This window comes from Cercospora kikuchii, assembly GCF_019650295.1.
Source record: "Cercospora kikuchii DNA, contig_00002, whole genome shotgun sequence".
In the NCBI taxonomy this organism is placed as follows: domain Eukaryota; kingdom Fungi; phylum Ascomycota; class Dothideomycetes; order Mycosphaerellales; family Mycosphaerellaceae; genus Cercospora; species Cercospora kikuchii.
This window is the reverse complement of record NW_025408583.1, coordinates 4,727,435-4,748,359: the sequence shown is the minus strand read 5'-3', so window position 1 is coordinate 4,748,359 and position 20,925 is coordinate 4,727,435. Positions and strand designations below refer to the sequence as shown.

Sequence of the window (20,925 nt, the reverse complement as noted above, 5' to 3'; positions counted from 1 at the left end):
GAAGACCTGGGTTTCAGCGCTCGATGGCAAACTGGTTGGCGGGTTCGCACAACACACGTCAGCCCACATCCTACCACTCTAGAGGTACGGGCACGCATTCGCTCAAAGCTCCGAAGTAGTGCAGCAGCCGCGCGCTACACTGTATCACCTTGGTTACAGGAGCATTGGAAACATGATCTGCGCGCAGATTTGCCGGCGGTGAGCACTTCTCCTGATGAGCAACTTCGGACAAACGACAGCGCATCCGCTCAAGTCCCTTGCGGGCTGTGTATCCTGTATGCGATCTAAAGTTCAACGCTCATGCTGCTCAAACAGGGAAGCCTGAGGACTTTCTAAATGGAGCAGATCTATTCGTAGCTCGCAGCATAATCGCGCTATGCTTTCAACCTTCTCTCCTCACACTTGACGCATACCGGGTCCTGACTCTCGCCACGCAAGAAGTATCGACCATCTATGAACTCGCCATGGCATTCCTGCAGCAGTAGTCAGTACATGTTTCACGCGTCTGGAGATCATAACGTACCATGCAAGTAAAGCAGTTGCTATGCCAGTCCGACCCCAGTGCCTTTACAACAACATCGGTGACAGGCTTCCGGCACTTGCGGCATTTTGAGCTATACCGGTTGGTATGACAGCCAACACACCAGGCATATCCATCCTTTTCGACAAATGGCATGCTAGAATCGAAGGGATCGCCACATTGAGCACAGAAAAAGTGCCCGACGTGCCACTCAGCACCGCAAGCGACAATGACTTCGCCTTCGATAGGCGTCTTGCAGGACTTGCAACGAGGGCTGAACAGCTCGTGAAAATCGAGATGACAATAAAAACGCAAGGTAGGATCTGTGTCCTGACTGTCTGGATCTTCCAGACGAGCACATCGCTGTTTGTCAGGCTCGGGATAGAATGCGACCAACTCCAGATTCGTGTTGCATTGGTTGCACACGAAACATCCGGGGTGAAAGCGTTCACCTGCTGCGCTCAATATTCTTCCCGCAATTGGCAAGGCACAATGAGCGCACAGCGCGCCAGACTGGCGAACCGAAGGCGTGTAGTGTGGTGTAGACTTGTTCTGACCAACGGGCATAGTGTTGGCATGGCGGGGCGGTGGACGATTGGAAGCTGGTGCTGGGCTGGCCTTTTGAGGTATCCTGCTAGATTTCGTAGGCGAACTTGCAGGCGATTCGGTGACATTGATCGATGGAGGCTCTGTGTCAACGTTGATCGTCGGCACAGACGGATCATCAGGCGCACATATGGTTGGAATGGGGGGCGCATGAGTTGACCGAGCCGGAGATCTGGACGCTTGGGACGAAGGTTGCCATTTCGGCACGTCATCAACATTGATCTTGGGAATGTTGCTCTTGGTGGGCGAACTTGGCAGGGGCCGTGATGTGGAGGGTTGGCTCGATTGTTCACCAGTCGTTCTCCGTGCGAAAGGACTGCTCCTAGACGGCGATGGCACGCTCTTGGGCGTCGCTTCGAATTTATCCCTATGCTCCGAATTGGAGGAGTTGGAAGCCTCCGGGGGTACAACAACATGTTGCTCCTCCATCACGATTTCTTTCGGCTTGTAGTCTTTCTCAAAACTGACAATAGGTCTTCCAGGTTTGTCACTGACCATTGTCGGCCGCGGCAGATTGGGACTATATGCACTCCTGGCTTTGCTGGTCGCTGCTCTGATATCGTCGCCTCTGATCTCCTTTCCGTCTTTTGTTGGTGTGCCCTTTGGAGCAACTTCATCTGCCTCATGCGGTGACTCCGATGGTGGAGTCGGCGGTAGCACCACTTCGTTCGATGTATAGAAGGCATTCCGACTTTGGCTTGGTGGGTTCCTTTGAATTTCAACACGTTCGTGTCGTGGCAGAGGCGTGCTACCGAGAGTCTGGAGTGTCGGCGCCGAAGTTGAACGTTCCAGGTTCTTCTCATACTGGGCCCTCACCCGAGCAAATGGGTTCTTGCGGACATACGATGGGACCGGAGAAGTGGCTGTAGACCTTGTATCCTTTGCAATTTCTTGCCGTGTGTTCTGCTGTTTCTGCGGCGATTCCCCTTCCTCGGGATCTTCCCATATTCGATCGTTCGGATCCATGAACTTCTTCTTCTCCCCGCTCATGATGCGTTTGCTGCCACTGCTGACTCTTCGCTGTGCAATTGCAATGTCCTTCGCGACCGCTTCGGCCAGCTGGTCATAGCTCTTTCCACTCGACACGCGTCGTTTCTGCACAGACACCTCGCCTGTGGGAGGGCTGACTTTTCGGAGTCCTTTGTTAGAGGTGTGCAACTCTTTCGGGCGCCCAAGGATGTCATCTGCAATAGACGCTTGGCTCCCCTCGGACGCACTCCGGGACCCTGCAGACGAGTATGCATCTTGACTGTGACTGCGGTGATAGCTGCCTTTGCGCAAGTGGGAGTTGTAGTCTCGCTTGATGTCTGGATTGATGAAGGGCCCGCTAGCAGCTTCCGGATTCTGATGCTTCCAGACCAATTCCGCGGCCTCCTCTTGCGCAGAAAGATGTACCTTCCGCTCTTCCTCCAGATCCATATCCTCGAGAGCATGCCGCAAAGAACGCGTCTCCTGCTTTTCCATCCACCGCGTACCGTTCTCCATGTATTTCATGCTCGGCGTGCGACGCGGCTGCGGTCGGTCGGTTTCGTCTATCAAAGGCTCAGGCGTCGCTGATGGAGCTCGAGCTAAAGGTCGTCCAGCAAATGGGCTGCGCGACATGCTTCGTTGCGAAAGAGTAGAATCCGTGCGGCGATGCGATAGCTTTTGTGGTGGCTGCATGATCGGCGTGCTGTTGCTAGTCAGGAGCGAAGGTCGATCGTCATCTAGCGAAGTTTTGTTGTTGACAACATCTGGAGCACTGGGAGTTCCTGCTCGTCGGACGCTGCCAAACTTGGAGGGCGGAGCAGGTCGAGAGCCTGAGGGTCGCGATAGAGGCTTTCGAAGATCTTTCAGGTAGGAACCTGCACGTAGCGGTAAGTCGGTGTCGCGATGCTCGATGGTGATGCATTCTCGCAAGCGCGATGGACGAGGAGGCGTATGAGGCAGCAACACAAGTGAAGAAGACATACTCATCTGCTCCTTCGACATGTACGTCGGGCTGGGTTCACGGTGGTCCTTCATCGTGTCCAAGTCGGCGTTGCCTGGCGACTGGCAGGAATGCTGGCTGTGTAACGCTGTTCTGCTGTAATACAGCGATCAGTAGCGGTAGCTGGTTAGACGATACGAAAAATACAGAAACGACTGTCTTGATACCAACAAGAACGGAAGAGAAGACAATGGTGAGCGTGTGCCCTCTCGGCCGTTTCGTGGTCGTTGGGTGCCGCCTTGGTTGCGGTTCGTGCTTGCCGTTTCGATGTTTACTGCTTTCCGTCATCCGGGGTTGCCCAGGAAGCAGCTCCACGCGCCTTCCCCATTCGGATTCTTCATCCAGCGGGGCCCTGTCGATCGGTGCACTTCTATCCTTGCCGAACCATCACACAAAGAAAATACTGTTGTATAGTTTTGCGTTCGATCCTGAAGAAATCGGGTATATTACGGTAAGAAGTGGTGCGCCACGGTGCGGACTTTCGCAAGTGGAGTGCGTTCACCAAGCAAGCTTCCAAGACGCCAGTGGATCACCCCCATCACTGCTACATCGAAAGCCGTGATGAGAGGACCGTCATCTTCAGCAGTTGCACGTTGCCGCCTCCTGCTGAAGATATGGCCTGAGTCTTCACAAAACGGTAAATTATCACGTTCTTGTTCAACGATGCCGAAAGTCTCCCATCGGGATGTCTACTTCATCTTCGGCTGGCTTGCGTTCCCATATGCACAGCATCGGACTTCTCTACGGAAAGTGTTGTGAAACACGATACTGAGCCGAGTGGAGGCGCCTGGCAAGCATGCTTCCCTATGCTCGCGAAGATGTCGACATGGCTTGTACATGAGCTCAGGACCTGGTATCTCTCGAGACCCGAAGCTGGGCAAGGCAGCGCGCCTCCTGTTCGCAAACAAGATCCAAACACGACGCGTGAGATCACATAATATCCCTCAATCGCGTCAACAACCCTCATCAATCGTAAGATTCTAGCGCACGGTCTATAGCATCAAGGGCCGGAAGCTGTATCATTGGCTAGCCGGAATCCGCCAGCTCACAGGACCTGTCCGGTATCGGCTTAGCACGATCAGATAACTCTTATCTGATCAAACTGAAGTGAAGCAAACCACACTGCTATACTACCCAATTCTCACTCATTTTCTGTCGATCTTTGTAGCTCGTCCAAGTACGCGATATGGCTGTCCATGACGCCCACGTACGAAGATCTGGCTTCCTCAGCTTGCCTGGAGAGCTCCGAAATCGCATCTACGAGCTTTCCGGCTGCCTATTCGTCGTTCAGTGCGAGAACTGCAAGAAACATGCAACCCTGGACGTCGCTACAATGGGAGTAGGGCGATCATGCAGTGGAAACGCTAGGATTCAATGGCCCATACGATATCCAAGGCATTTTGAGTGCCGTTTCAACATTAGCGAAAACTGGTAAAAGCAGTGCGAAAGCAGACTGGCAGAAACATTCTCAATTGTTGGAAAGTGCAGTCCAGTTGGACATTCTGAGAGACACTTTGGGGATCAGAATCAGGTGACATAGGTCATGTGACATTAGGTCACATGACTCAGCTGATGCCCATCTCAGGAGTGAGATGCAACCTGTAACTAACTAACTAACACAATCAACTCGGTGGGTTCCTACCTATCGCCTCTACTTCTACTGCGCTATACGCCTTACGATCCGACCTGCCGACCACATAACTCGACAGGTTATGAGCCCGGGTTTGCAGAGAGGCCCTAGGTAGTAAGAGTTAGCCTTCTCATCCTCAAAGTGACACCTGTCACCTCTTGCAGGACCTGCAGTATCAACAGTGTCAGAGAAGCAGGAAAAGAGCACAAGGGAGACTGGAGGCACATCCCATCTGCACTGCCTAGAAGCTTTGGAAGATCCTGGTTGCAGACCAGAAGTTCCCAAAGGGCAGGTAAGACAGAGAAAAGCCTAGTGAGGCACACTCTGCTTTGAAAGAGAAGCATACCAAAGGAGTGTAAAGAGGAAAGGATAAGCCTTGGATTGCAGCACCCAAAAGGATAAGACTGGGTCCAAGCACCAAGTACTGCCAATACCTCAGAACTGGCTAGCAGTGCCCTTCTGAGAAGGTGGATCTTTTGGAGGTTCTCCACCCAAGAACCTAACCAACTCCCCCAAGAGAGAAGAGTCCTTGGAAGCCTCAGCTAAGAGAGAAGAGTCTCAGCAAACAGGGAAGGCAGAAATCCAGAAGCTGCCAATCAGACTGAAAGAGCTTGTGTTTCTGGAGTTTGGATTTGTTTGTTTGATTTTGCAGAAATGGATTCAGCAAGTGGAATTGGCAAGAGAAGAGCTGCACCAGTACTATGCAAAGAAAACTGGAGACAATGGTTCAGCTTGCTGCAGGATCACCTTGAAGCAAAGGATGTGTTCTGGATCATCTCAGAAGTCACTCCCAACTCATCTATTGAGTCATCACCAGAAGTCTTTGGCCTTAGGCACTCAAGAAACAACCCAGAATGGGTGAAGGCTAATGCAACTGCCAGGTATGAGATGACCATCTGCCTGTCAGAGGATGACCAAGAGGAGATCATCGAGGAGAGACAAGCCTCAAAGATATGGGAGAAGATGAAGGCCAAATATAGCAAGGTGTACACTGCACATGCAATGGCATATGTCCAGGAGTTTGTGAACTTCCAGATGACTGAGGACATGACAATCAGAAAAGCATGGGTTCAACTGGCCAGTATGGCCAGAAGGATTGCAGAGGTGGACCCTCAGGAGGCACACTACAAGGAGCCAGAGAGAAGACTCAAGCATCTTCTCAACAGCTTGCCTGAGGCATACCAAAGCACAAAGGATACAATCCTTGCCCAGCAGTCCATATCATATGACAGTGCATTACAGTTGCTGGAATCCCATGAGGCAAGACTGAGCCAGTCCCAAGAAACAGCAATGTTTGCCAAGGGCAGAGGCATACAGCACACAAGACTGAAATGCCACCTCTGTGGAGAGGAGCATTTTGGAGGTGTTGCCAAGTGTCCACACCTTGACAGAGCCAAGAGATTTGTCAACCCAAAACAAACCAGCAGGGTGGAAAAGAGAAGATCACCACCCAGAGAGAGCAACTTCAGGAGGAGATCATCACCAGACAAAGAAGCACTAAAAGAAATGGTGAAGAAACTCAACCTGAAAGTCCAATCCCTTGAGAAGAGACAAAGCTCAAGGAAGTTTTCCAAGAAGGCATATGCTGCCCAAGAAGATGCAGAGCCTTCTGTAGCATCTGAAGCATCTCAATCCCCATCAGAGGATGATGATGTCGATGAAGTTGCACACTCAACTGTTGAGGCAAAAGGCAAGTACATGCCATCCAAATGGCTGCTTGACTCCTGTGCCTCATCACACATGACTGACCAAGAAACACTTTTCAGGGAACTGAAACCTCTTCAGAGGAAAAAGTGGATCAAGGTTGGAGGTGGCTATCTAATAGCTACACATGTGGGAGATGCAGTAATGGGTGGAAGAAAAGGAAAACAGATTGTCCTCAAGAATGTTCTCTTAGTGCCTGGATTGGGAGTAAATCTTGTTTCTTGGAATCAGTTCAGCCAGCAGTATGGTGTTCAACCACCAAAATTCACACTTGTTTCATTGTCTGGGAAACCAGTTGTCCAGACAAAACTGTTAGGAGGAGTGCCATTCATTGAGGAGATTGATGATGCATTGCAGGAGCTTGCAATGTCATGCTTTGATCAAAATCAACAGAATGAAGCCTATGCCTTTGAAGCCCAAGAGAAATCCCAAGAACAGTGGGAGCTCTGGCATAGGAGACTTGCACATTTTGGAGAAGGTCTTCTCAGAAACCTGCACAAGGTATCTGACTTGAAGGCTCAGATTCCCATTCCAAAGGAACACCAACCTTGTAGGGTATGTTCCTTGGCAAAGATGAAGAAACATAGGGGAAAAGAAACTGAGAGGAAGCCTCAAAGGCTGTCTCTTGTCTCTGTTGATGTCTGTGGTCCTTTGCCTGTCTCAAGACTGGGATACAAATGGTGGCTTGAGATTGTTGACAACTTCTCAAGAAAGAAATGGACTTTTCCAATGAAGTCTAGAGAAGATGCACCAAGTATCCTCAGAGACTGGAAGGTGAAAGCTGAGTTGCAATCAGGAAATCCCCTCCAGATTGTAAGGAGTGATGGAGCAAGAGAGCTTCTTGCTGTGCTGAAGCAGTGGGAGAAGGAACATGGAATTTCCTTCCACACAACTGAGGCATACAACTCCATCCAGAATGGAGTAGTTGAGAGGTCAATCCAAACCTCTGAAGATCATGTGAGAGCAATGCTAGAAGATGCCCACATGCCCATTGAATTCTGGCCAGAAGCCTTGGCAGCCTGCATGGTTGTCAGAAATTCTCTTCCAAATGGCCCAGAAATTGATGGATTCAAAGTGTCACCAGAGGAGGCCTTTTCAGGCATTCAGCCCTCAGTGTCACACTTCAAAGTTTGGGGTTGCAAAGCAGTAGTCTACATGGATCCAAGGTCCCAGCCAGCTGGGATGAGATCAGACAAACTGATGAACAGAGGCAAAGATGCTGTGTTCATTGGGTATGTTCCAGATACTGCCAAAATGTGGCTCTTTTGGGAGCCTGACATGAGAGCTATCAAAGCTCACAGCACTGCAACTTGGTTTGAGCATGAGAAAGGAGGAGAGATGGAGCTGAATGTTCCCAAGCTCAATCAAGCAAGCAGTGCACCTGTCAGAAACCCAGTTGGCAGACCTCCAAAGAAGCCAACAGCAGTTGCACCCTCTGCAGCTGCTGCACCTGCAGCCATAGCAACCAAACCTGCAGGTCCCAACCAAACACTCTTTGTGCAGTTGCCACCTCCACCAAAGGACAAGGAGGAGTACCAGAGGATGGAGGATCCAGAAGAAGAAAACTCTGGGGAACCACAACCCCAGCAGGAGAAAAGTGGAACCACTGAACCACCTGAGTCAAGCCAGGAAATCAATGGACAAGCCAGTCCTGGCACTAGTGGGAGACTGCATTCCAAAGCAAAAGGATCAACTGTTGCACAGCAGGACCCACAAGGACACAGGGATCAGGAGGGGAACCAAGACCAGACCCATGGCCAAAAGAGAAGGAGATCTGTCTCAGATGAAGGACCAGGCCCAGAGCCAAAAGCTCACAGCATGGTTACAAGACAAGTGCTTCAGAAGAGACAGAGAGAACATGGACAGGAGGAGGAGCCAAGTGCCAAGCATCACAGGGCATTCCTCAGCCAAGTACAAGGCCAAGAATGGGAGTGGATTTGGGAAGCCCTGTCAGAGGTTCAAGAGTCTGCATATGCAGCAATTGCCCCTCAAGTCTCTGCACAGAGACAAGAGGTGCCTATTCCAAAGTCCTACAAGGAGGCAATTCAGGACCCCAAATGGGGACACATGTGGGAAGATGCAGTCCAAAAGGAACTGACTGCATTAGGAAGCAACAACACCTGGAAAGAGGTTGTTCCCCCAAAGGGAGCAAATCTTGTTACATCCAAGTGGGTGTTTGATGTAAAGAGATCAATCAGTGGAGCTATTGAGAAATTCAAGGCAAGACTGGTTGCAAGAGGATTCTCTCAGAAATTTGGAGTTGACTTCCAAGAAACCTTTGCACCAACAGTCAGGCATGACACTTTGAGAGTGTTCATGGCTGTGGTTTGTGAGAAGGACTTGGAACTTCACCAAGTGGATGTGAACAATGCATTCACTGAGAGTACTCTTCAAGAAGAAATCTTCATGATTCCACCCCCAGGAGTTAAGATTCCACCCAACATGGTCCTGCAGATTCTGAGAAGCTTGTATGGACTGAAGCAAGCAGCAAGAGACTGGAACAAACTCTGTGTCTCAAAGTTGAAACAGATTGGGTTTACACAATCAGAGGTGGACCCATGCCTTCTCATCCACCAGGAGAGGAACATTCTTATCCTAACCCATGTGGATGATATTCCAATTGCAGCACCAAAGCTGAAGGATGTGCTTTGGTTCAAGGAACAGCTTGGCAAGGTCTTCAAGATTAAGGATCTTGGAGAACCAGAGAAGATCCTTGGGATGAGGTTGACAAGAGACAGACAAGCTGGAACATTAAAGCTTGATCAAGAACACTTCATCCAGGAGAACCTTGCAAAGCTGGGAATGACCAGAGAAATGGCCAACCCAACTCTCTCACCAATGGACAGCTATGAAAGTCTGAAACCAACAGGCTTGTATGATGAGAGAGGGAGCAGATCAGAGTACCAAAGCCAAACTGGTACCTGGATGTGGCCTATGGTTATGACAAGACCAGACATTGCTTTCTCCCTTGGCAGACTGAGCTCATATAGTTCAGACCCAGCCAAGAGGCATATGCACGCTCTGAAGAAACTGGCAAGGTACCTGAGATCATCCCAAGACCTGGGATTAATGTTCAGGAGAAATGGAGGAAAGCTGATTGGGTATTCTGACTCTGACTATGCAATGGACAAAGCAGACAGAGTCTCAATCCTTGGAAGCATCTTCTTCCTTTGTGGAGCCCCAGTTTCTTGGATGAGCAAGAAGCAAAAGTCTGTTGCAACATCAACAATGGAAGCTGAGTACATGGCTATGAATGCATGTGCAAAGCAGTCTCAATTCTTAGCAGCACTCTTGAGGGAGATGGACTGTGCAGGGTTGGTGGGAGAATGCCCATTCCAACCAACTATAAAGGCCCATCCTGACACAGTTAAAGAGTTGAGGCCAGTACAAATTATGGGAGACAACCAGGCAGCTTTGACCCTTGTCAAAGATGCACACACCCATGAGAGATCCAAACACATTGATGTTGCATACAACCATGTCAGACATCTCTGGTGGCAAAGAAAGGTTGCAGTGGAATATGTTCCAACAAAAGAGATGGTTGCTGATGGCCTAACCAAACCAAAGAATGGGCCACAGTTCCAGGAGTTTGTAAGACAACTCCAACTTGCTTGATAAAAGGCAAAAGATTCATGCCCCAACTGTGGATTGAACTCTGGACCTTGGAGAAGCAAAATAGTATGGCGTTGAAGACCACCTGCAAGGCGACTTCAATGCCAGATACCAAGTCCAGGAGTTGCACCAAAGAAGAAGTGGCTTGCCACACTTGATGAGTAATCAGAGCCTGGAGATCCATATATGGCTCAGAAGAATGGACCAGAGGAAAGGCAAAATGAAATAGGCTGTACCCTCTGGGCACGCCCATTTCATGATACCAGGCCATGGAATTGAACCAAGATGGATTGGGTACACAGCTCCAACCATGTGACCACAGCACCTGATGACTCATCATGATTTGGGGGTGAACTTGAATGCAGGATTGCAAGCAGAAGACCATCCGGCCTGAGTGGGAGTGTTGGAAAGTGCAGTCCAGTTGGACATTCTGAGAGACACTTTGGGGATCAGAATCAGGTGACATAGGTCATGTGACATTAGGTCACATGACTCAGCTGATGCCCATCTCAGGAGTGAGATGCAACCTGTAACTAACTAACTAACACAATCAACTCGGTGGGTTCCTACCTATCGCCTCTACTTCTACTGCGCTATACGCCTTACGATCCGACCTGCCGACCACATAACTCGACATCAATTAACAATGTTATAGTGTCGATTTGTCCCGCTACAATCGAGACTGGATCGTGACACATGAATATATCGACCAGGACACACAAGTTCTGGCCATCCCCCAGCCCTACGAATGCCGAAGTCCCGAACAACCTGCTCTAACGAGAGTTTGTCGATCGATCCGCAACGAGACTCTGCCCATGTTTTATGGCCGGAACAAATTCATCTTTACGCCTAAGGTCACTCCCGTGGACGGTATTGGACGCATCGCTAGCGGCGATGTTGACTGGCTGCAAGCCATCGGCACGAAGCATGCTTCGCTCATCCGGATGATTGAGGTCAAGTGGCTTGGTTGGTGTCGGAAGGCCTCGCTTGCGACGTACATAGACGGCTTGCGGGAGATTGGCGTGGCAGTCGACAGAATCCAGGCCGAAATTTCTTGCTGGAATGATGACCGATGGAGCTCTGGCTTTCCCAGCCCGACGATGCAGCCCACAACTCCCTGAAGCACAGTCTAGTGCTTGAAGATTTCCCCATCGATGGAGTGTCGCAAGTCTGAATCGGTACTGTTGATTCTAAGGCAAAGATGGGCATCATTTCGAGGATCGGGTCCAACAGCGACGGGCGCATGCAATCTGAGTAGCGACTTCATGCTTCGATGTAATGCTGGCCGCCATGAATATGACGCTGCCTGTGCCGCATCACTCCGCGAGGCAGGCGTGCAAGCTATTACCACATCCTGGAAGGGGCTGCTTTCGCCGCAAGCTGCAGCACGCAGGAACCTTCACCAGCAGGAAATCGCTGGTCCGAAGCGACACAGTTGATCCATGTCTGATGGAGGCCCAAATCAGTCTCGCAGCCCAGCAATCGAGCGAATGACAGACATACCGGCGAGTCTAGGCGTGCAGGTGCTGTACGTTATCACAAATCTTAGTTACCAGAGCTTCAGCACGTCCTTCACCACATCCAGAGCAGGACCAAAAAGCATATAGCGATAAAGGACCCCAGAATAATGCCATCTCTTCGTTTCTTACTCCCGATCCTCTGCATTAACCCGTTGATACCAGGAATCTGCGCCGCAGCACCCGTGATCCTCCTTTGTATGCTCACCAAGCTTTCTCGTTGTAGGCCAAAACTCTCGTTCACAGCGTAAGCCTGACTCAAGACACTGTCTGCCACATTGTGTGATCGATCCAATCGGTTTCGTTCTTGAAGCATGTATTCCGCTTCCTGAGCTTCAGGATTCTGCGCATTGCGATACGTCGAGATGTCTTTTCGGACGTTTGAAAGAAGATTCGCTCTATCGCGGGCTTGGGAGATTTGTGATTTCAGTCGGGAGAATTCGGTGCGGTGTTGAGATAGGATTTCTTTGTGTCGTTCCAAATTCGTACGTTTGAGTTGCGATGGCGTGGATTCGGAGTCGATTGCTCGTTGGAGCGAGGCGATCGATGCGTTGCGCTACATGGTGTCAGAGTCGTTCTACTATGCAATGCATGTCGCTGCAGCGAGTGGAATGATCTAACTACCTTCTCGAGTATCTCGTTCAGCTGCTCCTCCGTGCGGCTCTCCTCCTCGCTTGGTTCGGGATCTACGTCAGTCTTGGAGGCGAACTGCGCATATGTGTGGAAAAGCGATTCTGTCTAGGCAACGCTGTTAGAATCTGTGTGCCACTGACGATGTTTCCTGACTGACTTGTGTCTCTTGTGCTCTTGCTTGCTGCCGTAATTGCGCCCAGCTTCCCATGTTGACTGCCATACTCGCGGTGTGTATGAGAGCTTTTGTCTCGCGTGAATAAAGCTTCTGTCTCCGGTTGTCTGTTGCGCCCGTCTATATCGTATAGTTGCTTGCTCCTGACGTGAGGATCACATGTACGGTTGGCAACCACAAAGCGTATGCGATGGTTTCGGGAAGGCTAGCCGAGATCGGGGAAAACAAACGCCGACAAGTCTTGGCCACTGAGAAATCCTCTCCACTTAGACGTTTCGTGCACACGAGACATTCGCTTGCGACGACGACACTTCCTCTCTCTCGACAACTAACCCACAGGAAATCCAGTCAAAATGGTACGAATGAATCGCTCGGATTACAGTTGTCAGCGCAGAAATGCTGACGGTCTTGCGCGCAGTCGTCCGGAAAAGTCAAGGCCTCGCAGCTCTGGGGCAAGAACAAGGAGGAGCTCAAGACGCAACTCGATGACTTGAAGGCCGAGCTCGTGCAGCTGCGCACTCAGAAGATTGCTGGCGGTGCTTCGTCGAAGCTGAACAAGATGTACGATTTGGCAACATATAATGCGCGATGTGAAAGAAGAGCCAGGGTACTAACGACATGCCAGCCACGACGTCCGCAAGTCGATCGCCCGCGTCCTCACCATTATCAACGCAAACCAGCGCGCTCAGCTCCGCCTCTTCTACCAAAAGAAGAAGTACCTGCCACTCGACCTCCGCTCGAAGCAGACTCGTGCCATCCGCCGCCGCCTGTCTCCCGAGGACGCCAAGCGCGTGACCGAGAAGCAAAAGAAGAAGCAGCGACACTTCCCTCAGAGGCAATTCGCCGTCAAGGTATGATTGCATCCAAAACACCCACATATACCTAATACCTCTTGGGCGAGGAGGAATGGTGGTGGGATCCCGTATACATACACGTGCATTGGGTGTGCTGATTGGTGATGACAGGCTGTTGCGTAAAAAGTTGCAACATTTTGACGAGCAACAAAAGTTACGAAAAGGGTGAATCATGCTTTGAGCGCTTCGAGATACCATATCATGGCGGCGTAATCGGACGGTATGGTCACTCCATGGGCAATTCCAGCGCCTGGTGGCCTTCTATGCAGCTAGACAGTCCCGCAAAACTTTCTCCCGAATTCGAACAGCATCTTCTTCCCTGCCGTCAATTGATCCCTGTCCATATGAGGCTACCCTGCTTATTTTCGCACGCCAGACTTCGTGATTTCCACCGCGTGTCAATGAGGAAGGTCTCACAGAGGCACGAGAAAACACCTCCAATGCAATTGCTTGCTATATCCTGTACTCATATGGTATCACAACAAAAATTCTTCACCCCAGACGTCCAACTCCCATTCATCAATCAATCAATCATCATCCTTAACATCCCCCAACAGCGGCCCCGTCATCCCACGCATCCTCCTTTCCAACAAATCCTCCGAACTCGCCAACCGATTCACAACACTCCGACTCGTACTCGGACTCACCGCCCCAGACATATGATGATACCGTCTCATCCTCATTCCATTCCTCCTCGAATTCGACGCACTACCCGCACCAGAAGCAGAAGACGACCCATTCGCCTGACTCGAATACCTTCCCCCACCACTTCCATTCCTCGAATGATGTCTCCTCTTCGCAGAAGGCGAAACCACACCCCCATTCTCAATCTTCGTCATCCGAAATTTCGAAGGAATTTCCAGCGGCCTCTCACTTTCCGACCCATGCGACCCCCGTCTCGAAGGCGTCGTCCCTCTCGGGTTCGAAAAGTAATCTGTCCCGCCGTTCGACGCAACAGAAGAAGGTTGTTCTTTATTATACGACTCAATGAAAGCCTCTTGCATGAATCTTCGACACTCATTGATCCATTCCCAGCCATCATGATAAAGGCTCACGAATTGTAAGAAACCATGGCTGATTTGCGGGACGATGATTTTCTTGAAATGGTCATCGTCGTTGAATTTCGCGTCTTCGTTGACGAGCCCGACTTCTTTTTGGCGTTCGAATTCGAGTAGCTTGGCTTGTCGGAGGCGGCCGGCGAAGATTTGGGTGTCGTCTACTAAGGGGTCGCGCTCGCCGCAGATGAGGAAGGTCTTTGGGAACTTTGCTAGAAGCTCTTCGGGCGCTCGCACGGGCGAGAGCCAGTAATCGGTAGTGAAGTCGGGTCTTCGGTGAGGGCCAATGTAGACGATGATCATGGCACGAAGCATTTCTGGGCTGATGATGCGGTCATTCGTGTAGGAGATGACGCTGCTCATTGCCAGTCGAGTCTTCATTCGCTTCTCGGGCTGAACAGCCACTACTGATTTCTTCCTGGGGTTCGGAGTTACGGTGTCGTCTGAGTCCTCAGCGTCAGAAGTGTATGGCGTAGTGCGGTCTATGCGGCGATAGTCTTGTACTTTGCGATCAAGCACCCGTTTGTCGTCCTTGTTGCGTTTTAGCGAGTTCATGAGAGCTAGATGCTCGTCCGACATCCAGATGCCGATATTCAACTCAAGAGCTGGGTATATCAGCACGACTGCCTCAGGAGGCGGAAGCGTGTTCGGTATGAATCCAGTATGCCAGGTCGAATGTTGGGACTTCTCATCCAGAATCATCAGGACTAGACCTGCAGCCAGATTTCCACCTGCACTATCTCCACTGATGATGATCTTCGGAACATGCTCTCCAGATAAATTGATGCATCTTCCTCTGGTCGTGATCAATTGATAGTAAGCGTCGTAGCATTCGTACAACTGATAAGGATAGCACTCATCGGGAGCCTTCTTGTAGTCGAGAGCCAGAACCGGGCATCCAAGCTTCCCAGCCCAGTGCATCAACTTGTCGTCGTGACATCGTGGGTCCATAGCCACAAACCCGCCTCCCGGTATATCCAGCACAATCTCTCGTTGTCGCCGAAGCTCCGTATCCGTCCCATTGAAATACAACCACGCTTCAATAGGCTCCTTGTAATCACTATCCCTTGGCCTGTGAATCCTGATCTTCTTAGGCTCATACTTCATCAACCTCGGCCTCATCAAGCTCGTCAAGAATTTCAGCACTGGCGTATTGGGCTTATTCCAGCTGACCCTCAAATGATCCACTCGTAAATCACCTCTCACCCTCCTCACCATCTCGTCCGCTTGCTCCGCACAAACCAGATAATACAGCGTAAACATAATCTCGCAAGTATGCCTTAGCCACTTCGGCCTCAAATGCATCGCTGTCCAAAACCCCGCATCCAATGCCGTTGTCACCCATGTCGCTCTGAAGAACTTTTTATCATAGAGATTTGCCAACGGTTCTGGAGATTCCAAGCCCACGACTCTTGCAAAGTTACGCGACACGTAGAGGGCCATGCAGGATACGACGAGGGCTTGGTGCATCGTGAAGCGTTGGGAGAGCCATCGTGAGAATCGATCGACGCCGGGAGGACCATGTCGCTTGAATTTGCGGAGGTAGAGACTCCAGAAGACGACGACGGCGAGGACTTGGTATTTGCGGAAGCGGGTCGATGGGCGACCCAGAATGTGGTCTACGGTGTCATCAGCTGCTGTGCATGCTGTCTATACTGTAGAGGAGCTGTATGCTTACCTATCATGGCCTCGAGCCCAGCATCCGCACTGCAATCGCGCAGTCCTCGCCGGTAGGCATGCGCAGGATGTCGCTCGTACGGAAGGTCGAATCGCTAGGATAGGAACAATAAAGGAATGCTATTGTGGCAGTAGTCTATGTCCATGCGTGTTACTCATCCACTGTAAGAAAGGGGACAATTGACGGCAAAGAAAGGCTCAGCACATGGCATGGCATGCGCCGAACAGCTGGCCATCGTGACCGCGAAGTCTGTCTCTGGCCAATTCGCATTCTGCCGTTCAGCACCGAAGCGTCATGGCCCCGGCCACGAGACGTGCGGGTTTAGCATGTGAAAGCACGGGGGAGCGCGCCAGTCACAGCCTTCCCCAGCCTAATCCGCAAAAGTCCAGGCACATGTCACGCTGCCGAGGCTGACTGTCCACGCACTAATCATCAACGGCTTTACACGGAACAACATCGTCTACTAGTCGTGCACGTGCTGTTTGTGCACATGGCACATTCACCCAAAGATCCAGAGGTAGAATATACGGAAGGCATGTCATGTGCGTTTCAAGTGTGTCGTGACGGACTCCGAAACCAGGCTGTCACGCTGAATGGACGTGGCAGCATGCGAGTCGCCCCAAAGAGTTTCAAGATCTCGGAACAACATGCAACAACAAATGTGAACTGATCAGAACTGATAAATGGACGTGTCACGATGTTCGAATTTCGACAATACGTAGGCAAGCCAGCACGCCGGTCTTCCGATCTACCACACCCATCTCTGCACACAGGTCTGATGAACCACATCAAAAAGAGTCAGCAGTCACACATTTAAGCTATCCCATTCTATACGGCATTCTCGCCGAATCCACGAACCCACTCGCTGACCTCGAAGCCGAGACGGCGTAGCGTGGAAGGTTCAATCTCGAGAGCATCTTTGCCCTCTGTCTTGCTCCTCTTCACGACGAAGAGGCTGCCCGGCTCCATGATCTCGACTGTAGGCTTGCCGCTTTCTGGTGTGGTGCTGTCCTTGACGTAGATGGTCAAGTCTGGACTAATGATGCCGCGCCAGTGTGTTGCCGTCCACTCCCAGTGATCCTTTGGCGAGTATTGTGCATACGGCTCGATCGGGATGTGGCAAGCAAAGAAGTTGCTGGCATGAAGTGAGTAGTTGGCGATGATTCCGACTGGCTTTGCCGAGTTGGAGGTGGACGAACTCTTGCTGGAGACTGACATCTTCCGCGCATTTGTATCGACGTCCATCTTCTCGGCTTCTTCCACATCCCGATCCGCTTTCTGCGGAACTGGATCATCGGCTCGCGCCACAACTCTGTTCGGCGATGCCCTCTTCGATCCAGATTCTGGCTCATCGCTATCGTCGTAGTTCTCGTCAATTATTTCTCTGGCTCTGCCTTTAGAAGAGGTGACTGAACTCGACGAATCAACCATGACAGAGTCCGTCGGCGAGGCATTCTTGATCATCAGCATATCGCTGATTTCAATGCTTCGCAAGAGCCACTCTGCTGCCAGGCGGTGATACTGTGCCATAATCTGCTGCTTGCCACCTCCTAACGATATCACTGGCTCGTCCAGCTGTTTCACGCTCAAGTCATCGCCTTTACCCAGCGTATCGCTCAGCCACTTGCCCAAGGCCTTGACCGCTTCTGCATTATCACCTTCGATAGCGACTAACGGGCCTCTCGGGTTTGCTTTTCTGACTGGTGCTGGTGGAGCTACCTTGCCCAGCACGTTGATCTTGTACCAAAAGTCCAAGGTCATGATGGACTCCTTGGCGCTCTTCACGCCTCCACTAGAGGTCATTGGTGCTGGTGCCACACTAGCACTGTGAGTCTGTAGCGGAGGCAGTGTCAGTGACCGGTCATGTGGGCCCGCATGACCCTGTGAGAGGCGGTGTTGGGCGTACCCAGGGCCAGGTCGCGGAGGTGGCGCCATCGGACCCGGTGGATTCACAACACCACGTAGGCCAGGCAGTGACTCTCGACGACCGTGCGACGCTGCTGGGGGATAAGGATGTAGTGCAGGTGGCTGATTGAACGGGAATGGGGTTCCAGGACCACCGTGCGGACCAGGAGGCGGTACAGCCACAAATCTGGACGGTGGTGCGCGAGAGGCCATCGTGGTAGGGTGGTCGTTGTTATTGTTGTATCGGCGACGTTTGAGCTCGGGGCTAAGGGGTCCGATGTCGTCGCGCTCGTCGTGGTGGTTGATAGACATGGCGTTTCCTGGAAATCGACCGTGTCTTCTCGCTGCCGGCGACTGCAGACTCAGATCGCGTAGCACGGGCAGCGTTCTTGTGACAGGCGTGGCGAGCGATCCTGGCGTGTGTGCTGATGCAGGACTGTTGCCCGCAGTATATGGCGTTGATGGGGTCAAGATGCTTCGCCCACCACACTTGTGACAGCGAGGCTTCTCAACTCCTGATGTTGGCTCTGATGACAGGCTGCCACGGCGATTGCTTCGCTTCGGTTGGTAACGGTAGGATGGATACTGCTGCTGATGTCGGAGCTTCTCCTCTTCAGCAAGCGCCTTCCACCTGTTCTTGATCTCGGGTGGCTGGTTCTGCCACTGCTCGCCGATGATCTTGGAAATTTCCGGATTGGCGAGGCCTGGGTTCTGAGCGACAACCTGCGCTTGTTGATTCTGGCGATATAAGATGAACGCTATCGCTTGTCAGCATTTGAAGTAACCGACTGCCGTGTATCAGGGCGAGTGCTCACCGTTGCGAGGTCTGGGTATTTTGGGCTCTGGTTGGCAGATACACACCTGGATCTCACCACTGTCAGATCTGGTGTGCGCCGGCGACGCTTCAGGCAGATCGAAATCTTTGTCTTCGACCTCAACAATGCCAGCCGTTCGCTTCCTTGTTGTTCTACTAAAAGGTGGACTCTCTTCAGGTGTCAATGGAGTTTTGGAGGGATCTCTGCCGGAGGGACTGGAAGAGCGTCTGTGTGGGCGTGCAGCAACGGAAGACGACGTGCGCCTACTGGTAGCTGCGGCAGTATTATGGCTGCTGCCTCGTGTATCCTGAGCTTGAGACTTGTTCAAGACAGCTTCATCAGTTGGATGGGACTCGTCTGGCATGGTTCGCTGCCACAGTTGTCTCGTGAAAATGATGTGCCCGGACTCATTTGCGGGAGGCTGCGTTTGCACAGGCTGGACTGGATGAACCCACTGTCGATGCACGGGAAGTGACGATACCGATGATTCCTGAATAGAGGCAGACATCGAGAAGGAGACGGCAGGGTCTCACAGTCCTCTTGTTCCACTGGCATGCCGAATCGACAATGAAAGAGCTGGAGCGTACCAATGAGAGCGCGTGACGGATCGAGACGGCCCATTATTGCAAAGAAAAGCAAGAAATCTTTGTGTCTATTATTCCACGCCAACCGTGGCATGCGATCCTTTGTTCAATGCCGAGCACGGTCATCGTCTGCCTCACGCAATGCTGCGATTGTTGCGGAGTCGATGAAGTGGACAGGCTTTCTTTGTTCTTTGTTGGCAACCCGCGGGTCCGAAAGCGGCCAAGCCGTAGCGCGAAGCAGCCAGGCGAAACGTCAGCTTCCTTTGAGACATTCCTAGGCGGTAAGCATGCAAGGTGGCGGTTGCAATGAAATGCTAGACGACTCACTGCGCAAGTGAACAAACCGCCACACCCTCAATCGCAGTTTCCGTGGTTCGCTTCGCCCGCACGCTTGTATGATTGATCCGCGTGTTTCCATAATCTTCATGGCATTTCTGCTCGTGTCATGGCGACGCGAATCGCTCCCGGCACCGACACAGCGGAATGTTACACACAGTTGCAACTCTGTGAGTGCGTTGTGTAACACCGTCGCACAAGCTCAATTTTCGTCCTCGTTATACACTGCAACGCTGACCTGTGGTTCGGTGCTGCCGTCTCGCGGGTCATTCTGCATCTCCATTCAAGCTTGCACGTTGCTCACCAGACTGTCGGAACGACGATGATGCTGTGCGGCGATTAATCACTGGCGGACAGGTGATTGCCATCATGCGCGGTGTTGGTGTGCACCATGAATTGAGCAACTTCCGACGGGATCCAGACTGTCGGTGAAGCAGATGCGCTGCGGTGCATCTTCAATCCCGAAACAAAGACTGAACGATGCTTTACATAGCAGAGACCGGCTCTGCTTGCACAGAAGTAAGAGTCGTGGACGTCGAGCAACTGCAGAGGCGGGTAAGCACGACGGAAGATGAAGGAGATAAGACACGACAGGTGCGCAGTGGAACTGCACGGTAAGTCTAGGCTTTCACGCGCTCGAGCGCGATGAATGAAGTTGGCTTGTTTGAGGTCGGCACGAGCAGCCGCGCGGGCTGATCCACCACATGCTGTGTATCCGCGTGACGCCAGCGATTGAGGACTAGCTATCCGAAATTCGATAGGGTCACTGGATAAACGCGCCATCCAGGAACCTGTTGGGCATTTCGTCCGAGCGCATGATTGAGCCAGAAAGGGTCAGCTGTGGTTTGTACATCGACCAGCCCAATGTCACTACCCGCAACCCATGCCACCTCGGATGGTAGCATGAACATGAACAACACGTCTTGGCCACGCGAGGGGACTCTCCGTTGGGATGCTGTTTGTATGTGTGTCACGGATCCATCGACGGCTTGCTGCAGCTGTCAGACGGTCCTGGAATTGGTTCTGGTCAGCCTCTGTATCATACACAAATAGTTCCCCAGAACAGTAGCGATCGCTGACCACCCCGGCTAGCTGACTGATAAGTGCCTGACTTCGACTCGCGAACTATACGTCTTCTGCGCGGCATGCGCGAACTGGCTGTGTTCCACCTACGCTTCATCCCAGAGCCTGTAGAACGCCTCTTGGCATAGTCTTGCCCACGTATTATGCACAGCGTGGTGGTGTGTATCGGAAGCTCCCTTGAAAGGATGGCAACACTCATGGCAACCTGCGAGTGACTGTTACACTGTACGATACCATCTTCCATTGCTCTTT

The 20,925-nt window shown here is 51.6% G+C and overlaps 5 protein-coding genes across 5 annotated transcripts; 1 reads left to right on the top strand and 4 right to left on the bottom strand.

Annotated features, from left to right (window-relative positions):
• Nucleotides 1-374: 374 nt before the first annotated feature.
• CKM354_000410000 (uncharacterized protein) lies at nucleotides 375-3,130 on the bottom strand (the record flags this gene model as incomplete). The annotated part of the gene is made up of 3 exons (XM_044799325.1): nucleotides 375-473; nucleotides 524-2,970; nucleotides 3,079-3,130. The coding sequence occupies 3 exons, from the start codon at nucleotides 3,128-3,130 to the stop codon at nucleotides 375-377; spliced, it is 2,598 nt and encodes an 865-aa protein (XP_044655260.1).
• Nucleotides 3,131-11,613: 8,483 nt separating this feature from the next.
• CKM354_000409900 (uncharacterized protein) lies at nucleotides 11,614-12,411 on the bottom strand (the record flags this gene model as incomplete). The annotated part of the gene is made up of 3 exons (XM_044799324.1): nucleotides 11,614-12,114; nucleotides 12,183-12,296; nucleotides 12,349-12,411. The coding sequence occupies 3 exons, from the start codon at nucleotides 12,409-12,411 to the stop codon at nucleotides 11,614-11,616; spliced, it is 678 nt and encodes a 225-aa protein (XP_044655259.1).
• Nucleotides 12,412-12,716: 305 nt separating this feature from the next.
• On the top strand, nucleotides 12,717-13,220 carry CKM354_000409800 (uncharacterized protein; the record flags this gene model as incomplete). Its single annotated transcript, XM_044799323.1, has 3 exons — nucleotides 12,717-12,719; nucleotides 12,782-12,924; nucleotides 12,989-13,220. 3 exons carry the CDS (start codon nucleotides 12,717-12,719, stop codon nucleotides 13,218-13,220), a joined length of 378 nt encoding a protein of 125 aa, XP_044655258.1.
• A 524-nt stretch (nucleotides 13,221-13,744) lies between these two features.
• Nucleotides 13,745-15,957, bottom strand: CKM354_000409700 (uncharacterized protein; the record flags this gene model as incomplete). Its single annotated transcript, XM_044799322.1, has 2 exons — nucleotides 13,745-15,891; nucleotides 15,951-15,957. 2 exons carry the CDS (start codon nucleotides 15,955-15,957, stop codon nucleotides 13,745-13,747), a joined length of 2,154 nt encoding a protein of 717 aa, XP_044655257.1.
• An 821-nt stretch (nucleotides 15,958-16,778) lies between these two features.
• Nucleotides 16,779-19,034, bottom strand: CKM354_000409600 (uncharacterized protein; the record flags this gene model as incomplete). The annotated part of the gene is made up of 2 exons (XM_044799321.1): nucleotides 16,779-18,613; nucleotides 18,671-19,034. The coding sequence occupies 2 exons, from the start codon at nucleotides 19,032-19,034 to the stop codon at nucleotides 16,779-16,781; spliced, it is 2,199 nt and encodes a 732-aa protein (XP_044655256.1).
• Nucleotides 19,035-20,925: the final 1,891 nt, after the last annotated feature.